Raw genomic sequence first — 17,531 nt, 5'->3', positions numbered from 1 at the left:
TCACTTCTCCTCTCTGAGTAGTTCTTTGGGACAGAGCCTGTCATTTACTATCTGCCTATATAGTGCTTATGAGAATGGAGCCCCAACCTGGTTGAAGCCTCTAGGTGCTACTGGGATATAAATGTACATAATGATGATAATGGCTGGGCTTTTGAAAGGAGTCTGGGGGCAGTAGATGTGGAAATTCCACTAAAATTCAATGGGAGCTGGATGTCTAATTCCTTAAGTCTTCTTTGAAAGTCCCAGCCAGTATTAATAAATTTTAATATGTACAGTTATCTGTTTTATCATGAGCTAAGGGAGAAAAAATTGTTAGATCCTCTTGTCTAAACAGTTGTAGCATGTCCCTGAATCGATATTATTCTATATGCATGCCTGAGCTTAACATTGGACAAAACGTAGTTTTGTTTGATTTGATTCAGTGAAAATATTCAGCTCTTTTCAAGCTTGTTACAGCGGATCTGAAACAAAATGTACTTCTCAGGAAGCAGAACACAGAGTAGAGAGGTAGGAATGAGAACAATGTTTTGCTTGCCATGATAACCCTCGCCTCATCCCTCACATAAGGCAAGAATGGACTTGAACCAGACTGTGATAATAGGACAATGTGCTAAGTAGAGCCAAGTCCCAAGTATATTTTTTCATACAGCCATTTTTTGGGGGGGGGCAAACAAACCTTCATTTTGGTTAATATTATCCACAAACATTTCCATATATTTTTGCTGAAATATTACAATGAAAAAAAATCCTAAATTTTCTGTGGAAAGACAACCTCTGTGAAAAATTCCATTCTGTCATAAATCCAATTTTCCACTGAAAAAGTTTTCAACCAGCTGTAGAATAGTTAGGGGGCTTTAAAAGTGGCTACTGAAAAGAGAAATAATCGCAAAATATGCAGAAAATCAAGGGATTTTGCAAGGATTTTTCTCAAGTTTGAGGGGATGTTACCATTTATCTTGCAATGGATTGATAGCTTGGCTGTTGATTTCAAATGGAAGGATGATCAAGCTCATTGTGATAGTCACTTTAAAGGAAAAACACCTCACTAGGGCTAATGGAAAACTGCAGGAAAAGTAAAAAATCTGATGCATTCCCCTGATTTATGCAGGGATTTTTTGTACTTTGTTTGTTTTTTTGCAATGCATTATGCTGGACACTCCCTTACTCATTGACAGTTACTTATCTCAAACAAGTTGCTGTGTAGTTGCTGTCCTTTCCAAATGTCAAAGAGGTTGTCACATGGAAGACAAAAGGCTCAGCAAATCGTTGAAGTAATTACACAAAGTAAAAGGTTGAGGCTTAGCCTGTCACTTAACCTTGACTCAGTCTGTCACTCCATATCTTGTAAAGGGATTTAACACAGTTATAATTTTGTGGCATGGTTTGTAAAACTATTTTACAGCTATATTTGAACCATGACAATATGTAGTCTGGAGCCAGAATCTGTTAAAAATAATTTGGGGCCAAATTCTTGTCTCTTTCACATCCCAGGAAGATCCACTAGGCTTTGTTGACCCTCCCCACAAGCATTTGCTACTTATGTACAGCAGTTTGTAACAGCAGTTAAGTAAAAAGTAATTCTATGTCTACTTCTGATAACAGAGACTGGGGAACGAGAGGGGAACAATCCTAGTATCTATGGAGGCTAAGAGGATTCACATTTCCTTGCAGCTCAAGCTATGTACAAACATCCATCTTACAGGTAATGGCAGGAGGAAGAGCATAAATACAATGGGCTGAATTCTGGCAGGTTCTGCCCATTTGATCCACTTCAGAAAATCCTTCGGTAAGACTCTAAGATAACAGTTGTCTGCTCCAGAGTAAAACCAGTATTTTGGGTCAAACCTTTCTGGTCTTAACTCAGACAAAAAAAACCTCTCCTTCAATTTGTGGTAGTATTGGCAGAGTAGGGACTGTCGGATTTAGCATTGCATGTGAATTTCCAGGATGGTGGCCTTCAGGAAAAAAACATTACAGAGGCCATTGATTGTCTTAGATTAACATGAAAATACTTTTCCTTCTCCCAATGAAGAATTCGAAATGAAATTTCCAGTCAAAAGGTATTTGGTGACTGTATAATCCTTACAAGTGTCAACAGATGTGATCTCTTGCACTGAAACATGTGTTTTTAAATTGGAATTGTTGCCACCAACAGTATATTCTTTTAGAGTTTGTAAATTTTTGCATCCCACACGTTATAATTCTACAGCTATATTTGTTGGCACATATGCCCACTTGAAATTGGCGTACCATCTTGTGAGTGGGCATAATGCCATCACAACAGATGGGCATGCAATGAAACTGGTACAAGCATCAACTCTGACTATAATGGGATAGATTCCCTACTGGGAATGAGGAAACAGTAGTCTCTGTAGATATTTGGCATCTAAAGTTAAGGCGAACTGGTATTGCTCATTCAATTCATGGGCAGATTAATCTCTGAAAATCCAAAATTAGCAACCAGAGACTTGAAAGGTGAGTTTTTGATTAACTTGGACTTGTGTGGCACAGGAGTAAATGTTACTACATCACCATCTGATTCTTACTTTTAAGTTTTATTTTCTGCAGTGGCATTTTATGATTTCATTTAAACCCATCACAAAATTAAGCATGAAATCTTCTTCCCGTGGAAGTCAGCAGAACAAAAGCGTGGAAGTCAGCAGAACAAAAGATCATCATTAAGTGTCAAATTAAAAAAAAACGAACAAAAAAAAACAAAACCCACACACCTCTTCCATGAGAAGCAAACATGAACCTTATGGGAAATTTCCTGTAAAATTTAATAGTAATCTTATAAAAAAGGCTCTATAGAAATTACTTTAACAGTTTAGTAGAGAATGATATTCAGGGGGAGGCTGTTTTGTTTTTTTAACAATCTTACAGAAATCTATAGCAGGGACATAATTTTCTAAAACCTGTAGGATTTTTCTATAAGAAAAGGAACTGAAAGAAATAGGAGAACAGGTAAAGCTCTGATGTAGCAGTCCTCTTGGATCTTATTTTTGCATTTGTAAACATAGCTCCACTTTGGAAGTCTTTTCTCCAGTTACAGAATGTTATGTAAAAGAGGCCTGAGGCAAGATTCCTCTTCCACCAGTGTTGCACTATTCAGTGGTAGTGATGCAAAGGAATTGTAAACTTACCTTAATTTGTTGACTACATTGGGTTTAGCTCAGCTTTGTGTTGCTGCAGTGGTGCAAAGGCAGCAAGAAAGAACTGGTCATGCCCGACCCTTTACAAATTTAATCACCCGATATTAGATTATTCCAATATAACATTTACTAGTAAACACTTCAGTCCATGTGCATAATAGGGTACCTAGCTTTGAGTCCAGATGAGAAATGTATGAAAAGACACAGTATAAATAATAATAAAGTCAGGTCTAAAGTATAATACTGGTATTTTTGTTTTGTATAAGCAATTAATACAATAAAAATAAAGGTTTGGAGACAGCCTCTAAATCTAGCTCTCAGGCAAACTAAATCTGCAGAAAAATATATATTGAGGATAAGCAAGTAAGGTTGGATCCCTTGAAGGAAACTCATTCCTGGTGTAACTCCACTGGAAACATTGGAGGTACACAAGGATTGAATTTGGCCTATTGTGTTTTTATCATTTTATTATACAGTCAATTAAGGAACCAGAAATATGAAAACTGTCTTTCTCTTCTGACTTCTAATAAGTGCCAGAAGAATGGTATTACATTTTTAGGCCTAGATTTTCAAACCTCGGTAACTGAGGCAACTAGACAAGTGGCCTGATTCTCAAAAGCACTGGACACCCGAAGGGTCCTATGGACTTCATTGGAAAATGCTTGGTGCTCAGCATTTTTGGAAATTAGGCGTCTGTCTAAGATGCCTAAATATGGATTTAAGAGGGAGAATTTCAAAGACATAAACAACAGTTAGGCCCTAAACTCCCATGAGTGTTTTCAAGGCACAAATAGTAGTTAGGCCCTTATCTTCCATGGGAGTTTGATGCTTGCCACTAATGCTTTCGGAACTCTCTTTCTTAGGAGCCTAACTTTACACAGTAACTTTTAACACCATTGGCCTTGCAACATAGTTCAGGCAAAATAAGAGATATGGAAGATGTAACTGATTGTTTTAATATATTGTTTATACAGGAGAGGAGTCACTCACAATTTTTGTCGACAAGCGGAAGCTGAGTAAGCGATCAGAAGGAAGTGATCCCAGCACCAACAGTTCTTCTGTGACTCTGGAGACTCTGCACCAACTGGCAGCCTCTTACTTCATTGACAGGGACAGTACTCTCCGTAGACTTCACCATATTCAAATTGCCTCCACTGCCATCAAGGTATGAGAAGTCGCTCTGGAATCTAGCCGCAAACATTTTCACAGATTAAGTAGATCCTCCCCTTACCAGGCATGCCTGGGATTTCACTGATAAAACAGACTTGTTACGAAATGAATAAATGTGTAAAAATACTCTGACACACAATTTGCAATTTCCCAGTGATTATTTATCTATCATCATCATCATCCATACATTTGATCTTAGACACCTGTTTTTGAAAAATATATCCCTTTCATGTTCCAGAACAAAGCAGTTCCCAAGCCTGCTTACTCAATTGCCTTAGGATTTCCCCAGTGATTCAGCATAGAATATCAGCGTGGGAAGGGACCTCAGGAGGTCATTTAGTCCAACCCCCTGCTCAAAGCAGGAGCTATCCCCAATTTTGGCCCAGATCCCTAAATGGCCCCCTCAAGGATTGAACTCACAACCCTGAGTTTAGCAGGCCAGTGCTCAATATCCCTCCCTCCCTGTAGTGTAGGTTATCTGTGTATGTATTGTATGAAGCAATATCTATGCATTTGTACATCTGTCCAGCTGTGCTTTTAAAACAAGCGTAGAAATAATACACATCTTTAATGGCAATGGTTAGCGTAAGTTTACTTAGCAGAAATAGCTTCTCTCAGGACAGGACTTCCTATCAGACAGAGAAGCAAATTGAATTGTACTTTTAATAGAAGGTGCCTTCATTATAAAGCTTTTACTCCAGAATCTATTGAAGTCAACAGGAATCTTTTCCTTCACTTGATGGGGCTTTGAATTAGGCCCTTAGTTACCAGTTTCTGGTTTTCAACTATATTAGTTGATTATTTACAGTATCATAGTACATAGTGTCTTATTACTTTTGTCCTTCAAACAGTATTATGTAATATGCAGATCTGAAGTAAATTGAAAAATACACTTCTCTTTGAGGTTTAGAAAGGAGGCCTTTCCTTTATATTAAAAGGACACACAAAACAAATCAGCAAAAAATTAAATATTGGCAAATGGAGATAATGACTTGGGTAATGAGTACTAACTATATACCAAAGCTTTTAGCAAACAGCACAAAATCACCTTGTTACCCCCGGATCCCATCACCATTCATGAGATGCATACAAATGGAAACTAGAGTCCATCAACACATCTGCAAATTACAAAGAAGGTGTTCAAGATCACACATGTCTGATTGAGGTAATCAACTGCAGCAGGCCTCTAGAAAATGGTAAACGTCATATGTGACAATACCAATGTATGAAATTATGTATGCTGTACTATCACACTGATTGAGGGGTCTGTTAGTATTTGCACGACATTTCCATTTTCAGAGCATTTTATTCACTAGAAAAACTTAATGCTAACTGAAATTTGGAATGAAAGAGCACTGACAGGAAGGAAATATGTTTTGGTGTCCCCCCACCCCCTCCACAAATTTTCAAAATACTGCATTTGGTTCTTTTAAAGTAGATGGGTATCAGATCGTGTGTGACAACAGTCAACTCTCATTGTGATCTTATATTTCAGCCATTTCATTTATACAAATTGCATTGATGTTGCAGTTAGAATAGGGTCCAAATTCTACAAAACCCACCTCACAGGCAGATCCCTGCACCTGTGGCAGATCATACAGGATCAGGGCCTAAAATAGCATGGGTGAAATTCTACAGAACTCACAGTCCAGGAGGAGCTGTGGGTTTGATGGCTTTAAGACATGTTTGTGCACTCCCAATCCTGAGGTGCTCCAGATGTTGGATGATTTAGACTTTTCTAAGTTACAACATCTTCCCTGGTCTGTCTATGGGCCACAGTGTTGCTCAGAATCTCCACTCCCTATGTCAGTGATAGGGGATCCTCTGAAAGCAGCCTTATAACGGTCTTACACAGGGCCTGTGCCAGGGAAATCCTTCTCTGCTAGAGACAGAACATTTAGAGCTAGCTCCTTGATGACATTCTCTGGTACCTTATCAAATAAATGTGCCAGAATTGGTGAAAAATTCACCCCATAATTTTTTAAAGGATCTAAAATCCTTGTTTTATGTGATATGTTGGAAATGGATCAAATAATTAAAATAAACAAACAAAAGGATTACTGACAAGTTGGAAATTCAAGAATTAGAGTTACAGTTCACATTAAATTTAATGGAAATTGAGCATCCAAATCTCTGAGATGGCTTTGAAAATCTGAGCCATAGTTTCCCAATTTTCAGCTTCATGATTTGTTTGTTAAATGTACATCGGATTTTAAAATGAGTATTATATGTGATATATTCCCCATTTCTTTAAACCAATGTATAGAAATGATAAAAATAAATTCAGGGAAAATGTACATTAAAATAATGTTAAGGCACTAGTGGAAATTAAAAATAAAATCAGAACTCTGGATACAAGTTAAACACTGTAATTCATGCAATTTTACTGCAGTCCGTGGCAAGAAACGTCATCTACTATTTCAAAACTTCAACAGTGTTAAAGAATTGCGGAAGACTTAAGTATTTCCAGCTACAATCATTTAAAAAAAAAAAAAGCCAAGCTTCTAGAAATCAAAAAGGTTAACTTAAAAACCAAGAGATTTTTTTAAAAAATAATACATTGTCCATGTTGTTTTTGCCTTCTGGTTATTGAGCATTTAGGGATCATATTTTCAAGTTTTTCTCTGCAATCATCTGGGCTTCATAGTCGGAGCTTCAGCAATAACTAATCTCATTTTGGCTCAGTAAAAACCATTTTGTCTCAATAAATTTGGAATGTTTAGTTTTGATTTTGACCCCCTCTCCTTTTTAAAAAAATATAAAGTCAAGTCAATTTTGAAAGGAAGTTATTTGAAATGAAAAAGAAAATCATAACTTTTTGTTCCAGGACATTTTTGAAACGTTTTGCCAATCTTTTTCTAAACAAATTGTCATCAAAATTGATAGAATTTTGCAAAATAATAATAATAATAATAATCAATTCAGTCAAAATTCAGTTGATCAAAGGGATAGAATGCAAGCCATATGAGCAAAGGCTGAAGGAACTGGGTATGCTTAGTTTGGAAAAGAAGAGATTAAGGGGAGGACTTGATAGTCTTCAAATACTTGAAAGGCTGCCATAAAAAAGATGGAGACGTCCTGCCCTGTGTGGCAAGAATGAACAAGAGGCAATGGGTTCAAATTACAGTATATCAGATTCAGATTAAATCTCAGGAAAAACTTCCTAACTGTAACAACAGTAGGTCAATGGAACAGACTGCCTTGAGAGGTTGTGGAAGTGCCTTCATTGGAGGTTTTTAAAAGGAGGCTGTATAGCCATCTGTCTTGGATGGTTTAGACACAACAACTTCTGCATCTTGGCAGGGGGTTAGACTAGATGAGCTTTGTGGTCCCTTGACAAAAACTTTCCAACCATCTCTAATGGCAAGCTTGTTTTGAATAGCTCTCCTACCAAACTGGCTGAATGTTAGAAAACTTCAATTTAGCATAGTAATAAACCTTACCGAGGAAAAGGATCCTTGGATGTTTGGGTGAAAGTTGTGTGTGAGTTGTGAGCCTCTGAAAATTCCCTGTGCATACAAATTAGAATTGACATACATCTTCATTTTCTTACAAAAAATGAAGTTAATAAAGACCGTTTAGCTAATACAAGTGCATATAGGTGCAATACTGCCACCAAATCAACTTTTTGCCATCACTTCGACTGCACCATCCACAGAGTCATTTCACTGGTTTCTTAATGCACCATCCATCAAGATCAAATATTTTATTCTTCCACTTAAGCTCAACATCATAAAGGCCAGGTCTACATATCTGACTGTCACTGATTCCCCTTATGCTAAGAATGCCCTTTCAAAATCTGTTTATTAAGCCTCCATCCTCACCTTATTTAGATATATTTCTCATTCCTGCTTAATCACCTACAAAATCTAGTGTTTGTACTTTGAAAAATCATGCACTACAAACCATTTGAACTGCCAGGCATTGTTCACTCCTAAACACATTAGTAAATGCTACAGAATATTTGATGACCACTATAACAACAACAGCAATAATAATGGGCTGAGAGAATGGCTCCTATAAATCTTTGCCTCCATCTTGTTTAAGGGGTTAGGAGTAAGAAAAAGCTGTTACTGACTTTGTAAGGTGTGCAGGAATTAGCCCAGCTCTGATCCACTTTAGGAGTTCCATAGGGAGCATCTCATCCTTACTTATCTCCTAATCTGTGCAAGAGTGGGTGTCCCTCCTGCAGATTTCCTAAGCAGCTTCCAATTCACAGATGGGGCATTGCTCTCTAAGCTTCCAAAGGTGTGTGTGGGGGGGGAAATCAGCTTATTTGTAGGAAACAGAAAATATTAATGAAGTACACTTCATCCTTCGAATAACAACATGAAGGTGATATCCATTGCACTCAGAACAATTAACACTTGATCAGTTTGTATATCAATTTTCACATTCCCAACAAGAAAATTATAGCGATAAATTACATTTTCTGTCCATCCCTGATGTCTAATTGGGACTGGAGGAGGAGGATTGAATTTCTGATGCATTAGGCTGCTAATTTATCAGCTATTCTATCCCACACCTAACATATGTCATCAAAGGTGGGGGGAAGGTCTCTTTTAAATCTTTATTTTTAATCAGCTGGGGTAAAATAATGTTATCTCAAGCAGAACAGTTGTTTTCTCAAGTATGCAAATGTACAGTGCAAGGAAGGGACTGGTGCCAGTATATCTGATGAATGTAATCAAGTTAATTGTGATATAATTAATCTTGAATACAATATGTGCAGAATTGATGGAGGCCTTGCTATTGAAACTCAACATTATATTGTCAATCTGACACTCTCCAAGTAAAGATATCAAGCCATAGCATCCTTGATACTATTTTCCAACTGGAAGCCAAGTGTTTAAGGGTGTTACATGAAGCTTGTATCAATATTTACCTTATTTAAAAATATTCCAATACATACATTATTTCAATAGTATTTTAATGCATGCATTTTAGTGTAAGTGGTTAGATTAATGTTCTAAATCAACAGTTTGCAGCCTCAAGGGCTTCAGTGGCAACTTGCCAGAAGCCTGAGAGCTGTATCTAATTTGCATGTACATTTACATAAGTGTACATCCTGTCATGTTTGAAGTATTACAGATCCAATATTACTGTACTTGTATGCCCATTTTAAAAGCTTTTTGCTATGGACATTCCACTAGCTTCTGGGTCAGCTTCTTATTGAACGCTGGGAGGGCTATTGACTCTCCTTCCCTCTCTTCTGGCTATTGTGAGGGCAGGGCTGTCTCCTCTCCTAACTGCTTGGTGGAACAGGGATTGTCTTGCTCTCTCACTATGAAACTGGGGGACCAACTCCACAGAAACAAAATATAGTTATAGTCAGTAAATACTTTTCCCCAAGGGATAGATTTTATGAGCCAGACCTCCAGCTAATGTAAATTCATATTTTTCTATTGACTTCAATGGAGCTACACTAAGAAGATCTCACCATATAACCAGAAATCAAAGAAAGCTACTGTAAGCAAAAAAGAGTAACAGAAGTCCCCATGTCTGGTATTCAGTCCAGTCCTATGACACTTGGCTTTGGAGCCCTCTCTGCCTCTTACTTTATAGGTCCTCTTCTAAGCATCTGTGTGGCTATGTCCACACTGGAGTTGGAAGTGTAACTTCCAGACAAAACTGAGGTAGCGTGCTGAAAACAGCAGTGTAGTCATGGTGGCATGATCAGTGGGAAGGACTAGCTGCCCAAAACCAGACATTTTCCAGCCCCAGTGTAGACATATCCTGTAGGAGGAAGGTGGTCTTGTTCGTCAAGGACCACGTAGTGACTCTGCAGTTTCTTACAGCCTACTTTTCCCCCTAATTGCTGGATGGCCCACCAAGGCAAAAATCACTCCCCCTACCTCCAACACCATTGGCTGTTGGCAGCATGACCTGATCTACTACACTGAGGTGGTACACCATACTCCTAGTATCTAATTAGGAAACTATTTCAGTTGCATGGCGGGGGGGAGGGAGCGGGAGGAGAGTGGTGCTTAACATATTCAGGCTTTATCTACCACCTTAACGGGATTGCAAGAAACAGCTCAAAGGCTGTTGTTCAAATAAGCCTCAGCGTTCACTTCACCAGAAGCCATAATTGTACTTCTCACAAAGCTGTGCGTGAATTCAGACCAATGATGTCCCAGTGCTCAGTATTGCAGATGGGCTGCACTTAAGTTCCATGTGAGAAGAACATAAAAGTGTTAGGCTGGACCACACAAATCCATGCAGATTTGCTAGTCAGATATTGAGGTCCAAGAACCATTGTGTTGAAGACATAAGAACCATATTCGTAACATTGTGTATGAAATATCATTGATGTTCTTTGTGTGTCCTTTTGTAGAACTATGTTCTACAAGAGGACAAACACAGTTATATCAGGCTGTTAAAATGTTGCATCATTGCTTGTTTAATAAGAGGAAGACATTTTGGTCAGTAATACCTAGAAGCAGATCACATCTTGGCTCAGGAGAGAGGGTGTCAGAGAGCTGATTTCAGTTGGATGCAGGGATACAGTTTTCCCCTGGTTTAGGGTCTCTGGTGAACCCTACTTTAGTGAGGGATTGGCATAATCCAGTAGTGGGCGGGGCAAAGGGCGGAGAATTGGTAGTAGAACAGACTCATTAGCAGGAAGCTCCCTTGAATCAGTGGAATTTTCAGTTGGATATTACAGCCTCTTTATGCCATCTGAGTGGAACAAAAGAGTTATAACCAACCTTGAGAACCTGGCCCTTAAATTTCAATACCAATTGCATTGTACAATTTGTTCTCAGAGCTCTAAAACAGTAATTTTGCTGCTATTAGAAATTTAAGCACATTGGTGATATCTGGATATTTTAGAACATATCTAGAAAAGTGATGCCCTTATAGTGGCAAGTATCTTTCGGCTCCATTGAAATGTAAATATGGGCCATTTGTGGGGTTAAAGCGAACACTTATTAGGATTGGGTAAAATAAAAAATTATCCAAACTTTTGGCCAAAACATAAATTGAACCCAAACCAAACTTTTTTTTTTAAGTTTGTTTAACTTATTTCCCTCTATTTATTACTCCTTATTTTGGTATACTGGTGTTTCTGTGATAGGACCAGAAGGAGAACTGTTGAAATACAGTGAAAAAGATGGCTTTCGTAAGATTTCCAGGCAAACCTGGCAGCCTCACAAACGTGGAGGATATGCATAATTTGGTATAAACATCTGAACTTTTGGGAGCTCATGGGTTTCAGCTCTCTGGACCTTTTGATAATCAACATTTCCTGCACTCACCGGCACTTTCATATGTCATGGTTTATTTGCAAACTGATTATTTTGGAATTCATAGCTCAGATTTAAACATTTGTAATAAGCCAAAACTTGGCATACACTATAAAGGTGGAGACTAAGAGGCGCTTTAAGATTTAATGCCACACATGAAAACATTGAATTGGCAAGGAAATGATCATATCAGGTATGTCTGACACCAGTAAACAACACATATACCCTGTTAAACGTAGCAGGGGAATGGGAGTCAGGAGGTCTTGATTCTAGTCATAGCTTGTCATATGACTCTCTATGTGAGTATGGGCAAATGACTTAAAATTTAGACCAACATTTTCAAACTTGGGTGCCATTGAAGTCAGTGGCAGGTATGGATTGCTCAGCACCTCTGAAAATTAGGCCACTTTTATCTGATGCCAAGGGCTGCGATTTTCAAAGGAACCTGAGACAGTTAAGATGGGAGTTTCAAAGGCTCCTAAGAGAAAAGCCAGTAAGACTTCTGCTCCTAAATCATGCAGGTAATTTAGAAAATTCCTCCTTATGCACCCAACTCCAACTGAATTTCAATGAGATTCAGGTACCTAAATCCAATAGGCTCCTTTGAAAAATCTCAGGCAATATTTCCAAAATAGAAGCCTAAATTTATTCTCTTAAATCCATATTTAGGCACCTAAATAAGTGGTAATTGTTTTCAAAAGTGATAATGCTCAATTTTTATTGACCTCAGTGAGAGCAATTGAATATCTAACATTTTTGAAAAGATGCTTAAATATGGATTTAGGATTTTAACATTGGACTCCTATTTTTGAACATCTTGACCAAAGTGACTAGGGCTGGAATTTGCAAAGGGGCCTATGAAAGTTGTGCCCAAATCACATTAAAATGTAACTTACTTCCTTAGGCTCCTTTGGTAATCCTAGCCTAAATACAGATTTGAGGGGCTAACTTTAGACATGTGAGGTTGAAAATGTTGACATGAACATTTTTGTCCCCCAGTTTTCTCATTTGTAAGATAGGGGTGTCTGAGGTTCTGTTCACTAAGGTTTGCAAATCACCTTGGATAAAAGTCCCTAAATAAATACCAAGTATTGTCTTTGGTGTATTTTGGAGCACTTTTTAACTGGATACCTCTCCGGGGGAGGGAACTCCAGCTATTAGAAAGAGACCGTTATTAGTAATGGGCGATTCCATCATTAGAAACATAGATAGCTGGGTTTGCAATGACTGGGAGAACCACATGGTGACTTGCCTGCCTGGTGCGAAGGTTGCGGATCTCTCGACACATCTAGATAGATGTATGTGTAGTGCTGGGGAGGAGCCAGTGGTTGTGGTACATGTAGGTACCAGTGACATAGGGAAGGATAGGAAAGAGGTCCTGGAGGCCACATTTAGGCTGCTAGGTAAGAGATTGAAGTCCAAGACCTCCATGATAGGATTCTCTGAGATGCTCCCAGTTCCACATGCAGGGCCAGTTAGACAGGCAGAATTGCAGAGTCTCCATGCATGGATGAGATGATGGTGTAGAGAGAAGGGATTAGATTTATTACTCAGGAACTTTTTGGGATGGGGGAGCCTATACAGGAAGGATGGGCTCCACCTAAACCAAAATGGAACCAGATTGCTGGCACTTAACGTTTGTTTACCTGCCGCGTCCCTTGGCCTGTGCCACTTCCCGCAGCCCCCATTGGCCTGCAGCAGCAAACCGCGGCCAATGGGAGCCACGATAAGCCGAACCTGCGGATGTGGCAGGTAAACAAACCGGCCCGGCCCGCCAGGGGCTTTCCCTGAACAAGCGGCGTCCCAAGTTCAGGAAACACTGGTTTAGGGGGAAACTCTGGAAGCATGGCTCCTGGAGGAGCTGTGATGTTTGAAAGCTGTCAATGACCAGTGGGCCAGTCAATAGAGAAGAGGTAAGAAGCTTCTACATGGACCTTTTCAAGATTTGAGGCTTTTTATCAGTGATTGGAGAGTAAGCCTCTGCCCTGCACCCAACCCAGTGGAACAATTTCGAGGAAACTCTGCAAAGTGAAAAGTACCAAGTTTCCTCTCTACTAGATGGTTTATGCTTCAGCTTTAAAACTCCCCATCCTCTGTCTGCTTTCCTCATTATTACACATTCACTTTTTGGGGGGTTTCCCCCTTATGCACACTCATTTTTCCTCCTCTTCCAGAGGAAGAAAGTGGAGGAAAAAAGCAAATGGGTGAGAGTCATAGAGTTTAAGGTCAGCGGGGACCATTAGTTCGTCTCGTCTGACCTTCTGAAGGCCATAGATTTCACCCAGTTTCCTCTGCTCTGGATAACTGTTGCTCTGCTAAGGATTTACATCAGCGTAGCCAGGGGTAGGATTGGGCCCCGAGTACAAGGATAACTTCATCCCAGCTGCCATCAAAATTGGCGCTCCAGGTTGAATGGAAGAGACCTAATCCTATGTCCACAGAAGTCAGTTAAAAGTTCCCCTTAACTAGTGGTTCATGATAACTGAATTAGCAACGCTACACATCTGTATAAGGCCAAGATCCTAAATACTACTAATAAAATCCATTGGAAGCAGCACTAAGGGAATTTTAGCTAAGATGATCATTAAAATTATTGGCAATTGGAATAAGGTATCTTGCCCTTGAAGAGGAAAAACTTTTTGAAAAACATTTTTTTTTGTTTCCATTATGTTGATAAGCTGGAAAAATTTGTGAAAATTTCTGAATGCAACTAACATTTTAATTTGTCATTTCTCCCCCCCCCCCCCCCCGAAAATACAGATTTTTTCAAGGAGGATTATATATCACACAGCATGACACCCTTCACGTTGTCTTGTTGGAACCTGGAGTGCACAAATGATTCTGGGCTTCAAATATTTTTTAATAAGAAAATATATAGCAAGAAGATTTTTACTGTACTGAAACACCCACCAAAAGAAAAAAAAAATAGTCACAAGAATGTAATAAACCCAAAATAGCTAAGTCACCAAGTATATCCCTGCATATTGTTACTGAATGTTTTATCATTGGAAACACATTTAATTCCAAAACAGTCACAGCAAAACAATGGGCCAGATAACCAGTTCCGTATCCACCTTTCACTTCTCAGATTAATCCACATCTTCTCCAATTTAACTAATAATTTCCCATGTGTAGAGAGGTTAGCTGGGGCTCATCTCATTCTGGGGCGGCGGGGTCCCCCACCACCCCACTAAGTTCAGGAGGAGGTCTAGCAGGGAATTAGTCTGGCTGCAGGAGTCTTCCTCCACGGGCTTTGTAAGAGCAGAAATAAACAGTTAGTCTTAAGCCCAGGCCCTTGGTCAGGACAGGGCAAGGGTGAGTCAGTTTCTCAGGCCCTCATGCAGGGACTGAGCAATAGCAGTACATAAACAGTGAGCCCAGGCCCTAGGTCTGAAGGGCCTGGGAGCGGGGGAGACTGCCACCCACGAGTTGGGTGGCAGGGGGTGCACAGGCCGTCCAACTCCACTGTGTCCCAGCCTGGGGCCCTAGCAGCAGCAGAAGACCCGCTGCTGCATCAGTGGGGATCCTGGCTGCAACACACTGACATGGGTTCTGGCAGTGTCGCAGCCCGACTAGGGTCGGCTTCCCCCGGGCTACTTCCAGACTCCCCCTCTGGAGGTACCTGGGTCAGGGTTGTGTCTTCAGGGGGGTCCAGCACTATGGGTTCCTCGGGATCGCTGGTGCCAGGCAGGCTCGGCAACTCCTCTGGGTAGCTGGCCTAGGGCAGGCCCAACCAGCCCTTGGGTCTGCCACAGGTCACTGGGGTTTCCCAACCAGGAGGTAGGCTGGAGGCATCTGGTCTCCCTGGTGGCTACCCTCCGAGTGAGCTCTGGGGTCAGGCCTTTATACTTCCTGTGCCATGCTTGTCCCTCTGGGGAGTGGGCTCAGAGTTCCCTGGCTCCGCCCACTCTGGTATCTGGAGGGGCTCTTCTCTCTCTGGGGACCCACACTGCCTCACTACACCATGTGAAACTGGGAATCTCTTACTGAAATGCAGATAGATTAGACCTACTCAATTTCCTTTGTCTAAAAAAATCAGTTACTCTTTCAAAGAAGGAAATCAGGTTGGTCTGGCATGATCTATCTTTTGTAAAACTATGTTGTTTGTTATCCCAATTACTGTTTACCTCTATGTCCCTAACTACTTTCTCTTTCAAAAATTGTTCCAAGACCTTGCATACAATTGAGGTTAAAGTAACAGGCCTGTAGTTTCCCAGATCACTCCCCCTACCCCTTCTTAAAAATCTGAACTATATTAGCAATTTTCCAGTCATAGAGTATGACCTCTGAATTTACAGATTCATTAAAAATCCTTGCTATTATATTTGCAATTTCATGTGCCAGTTCCTTTAATATTCTTGGATGAAGATTATCTGGAGCCCCTGATTTGGTCCCATTAAGCTGTTTGAGTTTGACTTCCACCTCGGATGTGGTAAATTGTGCTTCCATATCCTTATTTCCATTAGCCACTACAGCTAAGCTCTTCATTACCCTTATTAAAAACTGAGGCAAAAGATATATTTTAGGTGTTAGGCCATGCCTGGATAATCTTTAATCTCCTCAGTGATTAGCAGTTCAACTTTTTCTTTCCTTGTTTTCTTATTTATTTATATGGCAATAGAACCTTTTACTATGGGCTTTAATTTCCCTTACAAGGTCCAACTCTGCTTGGCTTTTGGAAGTTCCCTACACTTTGTGACATCCAAGAGGCAGCTTTCCTCATTGCTTCATCCCATTTACCATTTTTTTAAACTTTCTGCTTTCTCTTAATCACCTGTTTGAGATGCTTGCTCATCCAGCTTCATCAGCAACCCCTACCTACATTTTTCCCCTTGCATGAGATGCAGGCTTCAGATAGTTTCTGCAACTTTGACTTAAAGAAATTCCAAGCCTCCTCCACATTCAGATCCTTGAGTTCTTCAGTCCAGTCTACTTCCCTAACTAATTTTGTTAATTTTTTAGTTTGCTCTTTTGAAATAAATAAAATAGATCTGCAACTTGGGTCTTTCCATCTTTCCATTTAGCTTAAGCTGAATTAGCTCATGGTCACTTGTCCTCTACAACCTCTACACTTCTCCTCTGAGGTCCTCACTACCCACCAATACCAAATCTAAAGTGGCATCAACTCTTGTAGGTTCAGCAACTGTTTGAGAAGACATCTGGGCTATAGTATTATTAGTAGTACTTGTCCTCCAATATATATCTGGGAAGTTAAAGTATTCCATATTCACACAATTCCCAGTAGTTTTCATTTCATTAAAAACATTAAAGAGGTCTCTATCCCTATCCAGATCAGATCCTGAGGGTCAGTAGCATAGTCCAAGCACTGTCCCATGGATGCCTCTGGTAGCTTTCTTTCCCAAATGATTTTGACCCAAACAGACTCTGTTTCATCCATTCTATCACTCCTAATTTCTTTACAGTCTACCTCAACGTTAATATAAAATGTTATTCCACCACCTTTACCTTTTTCTGTCTTTCCTGAACAGTACATAGCCTTCAGAGCCTGTACTCCTGTTATGACTACTATTCCACCATATTTCTGTTATCCCTCTAATATCTGGTTTCACTTCCTGCACCAGTAGTTCTAGTTCCTCCATTTTGTTACCCTGGCTCCTTGCACTGGTGCACAGACATCTTAGTTACTTCTGCTTGGCTTCACCCAGATTTCTCAGCTGATTAGATACGGACTGTATTGCCTACCTGATTGTTAGATTCATTGGTATTGGTACTATCTTTCCTCTTAATGTCCATTCTCCTACCCACTGCTATTCCTTTCTTCATTGCTATATTCTTTCTATCTTGATTTTCCTCCTGCTCAATGTTAGGCTCAGGCATAGAGATTACTTGAACATCTCCCATCTGTCTCCCCCAGTTCCTAGTTTAAAGCTCTTTTAATCAATTTTCTTCCCTACTCCGGTGGAGTCCATCCCATAAGAACAGTCCTCTGCCCATGAATGCC

At 39.9% G+C, this 17,531-nt stretch overlaps 1 protein-coding gene across 2 annotated transcripts in view; it reads left to right on the top strand.

Annotated features, from left to right (window-relative positions):
* The window catches only part of BRINP3 (BMP/retinoic acid inducible neural specific 3), a 276,632-nt gene that overhangs the window by 152,185 nt on the left and 106,916 nt on the right, over positions 1-17,531 (top strand). For both annotated transcript variants that reach the window (XM_077825164.1, XM_077825165.1), the window contains one exon: positions 4,127-4,317. In XM_077825164.1, the coding sequence (XP_077681290.1) occupies positions 4,127-4,317 (191 nt within the window). The remainder of the gene's footprint in view (positions 1-4,126; positions 4,318-17,531) is intronic.

Source organism: Eretmochelys imbricata, chromosome 8, assembly GCF_965152235.1.
Source record: "Eretmochelys imbricata isolate rEreImb1 chromosome 8, rEreImb1.hap1, whole genome shotgun sequence".
In the NCBI taxonomy this organism is placed as follows: Eukaryota; Metazoa; Chordata; order Testudines; family Cheloniidae; genus Eretmochelys; species Eretmochelys imbricata.
This window is presented reverse-complemented; position numbering and strand designations above follow the sequence as displayed.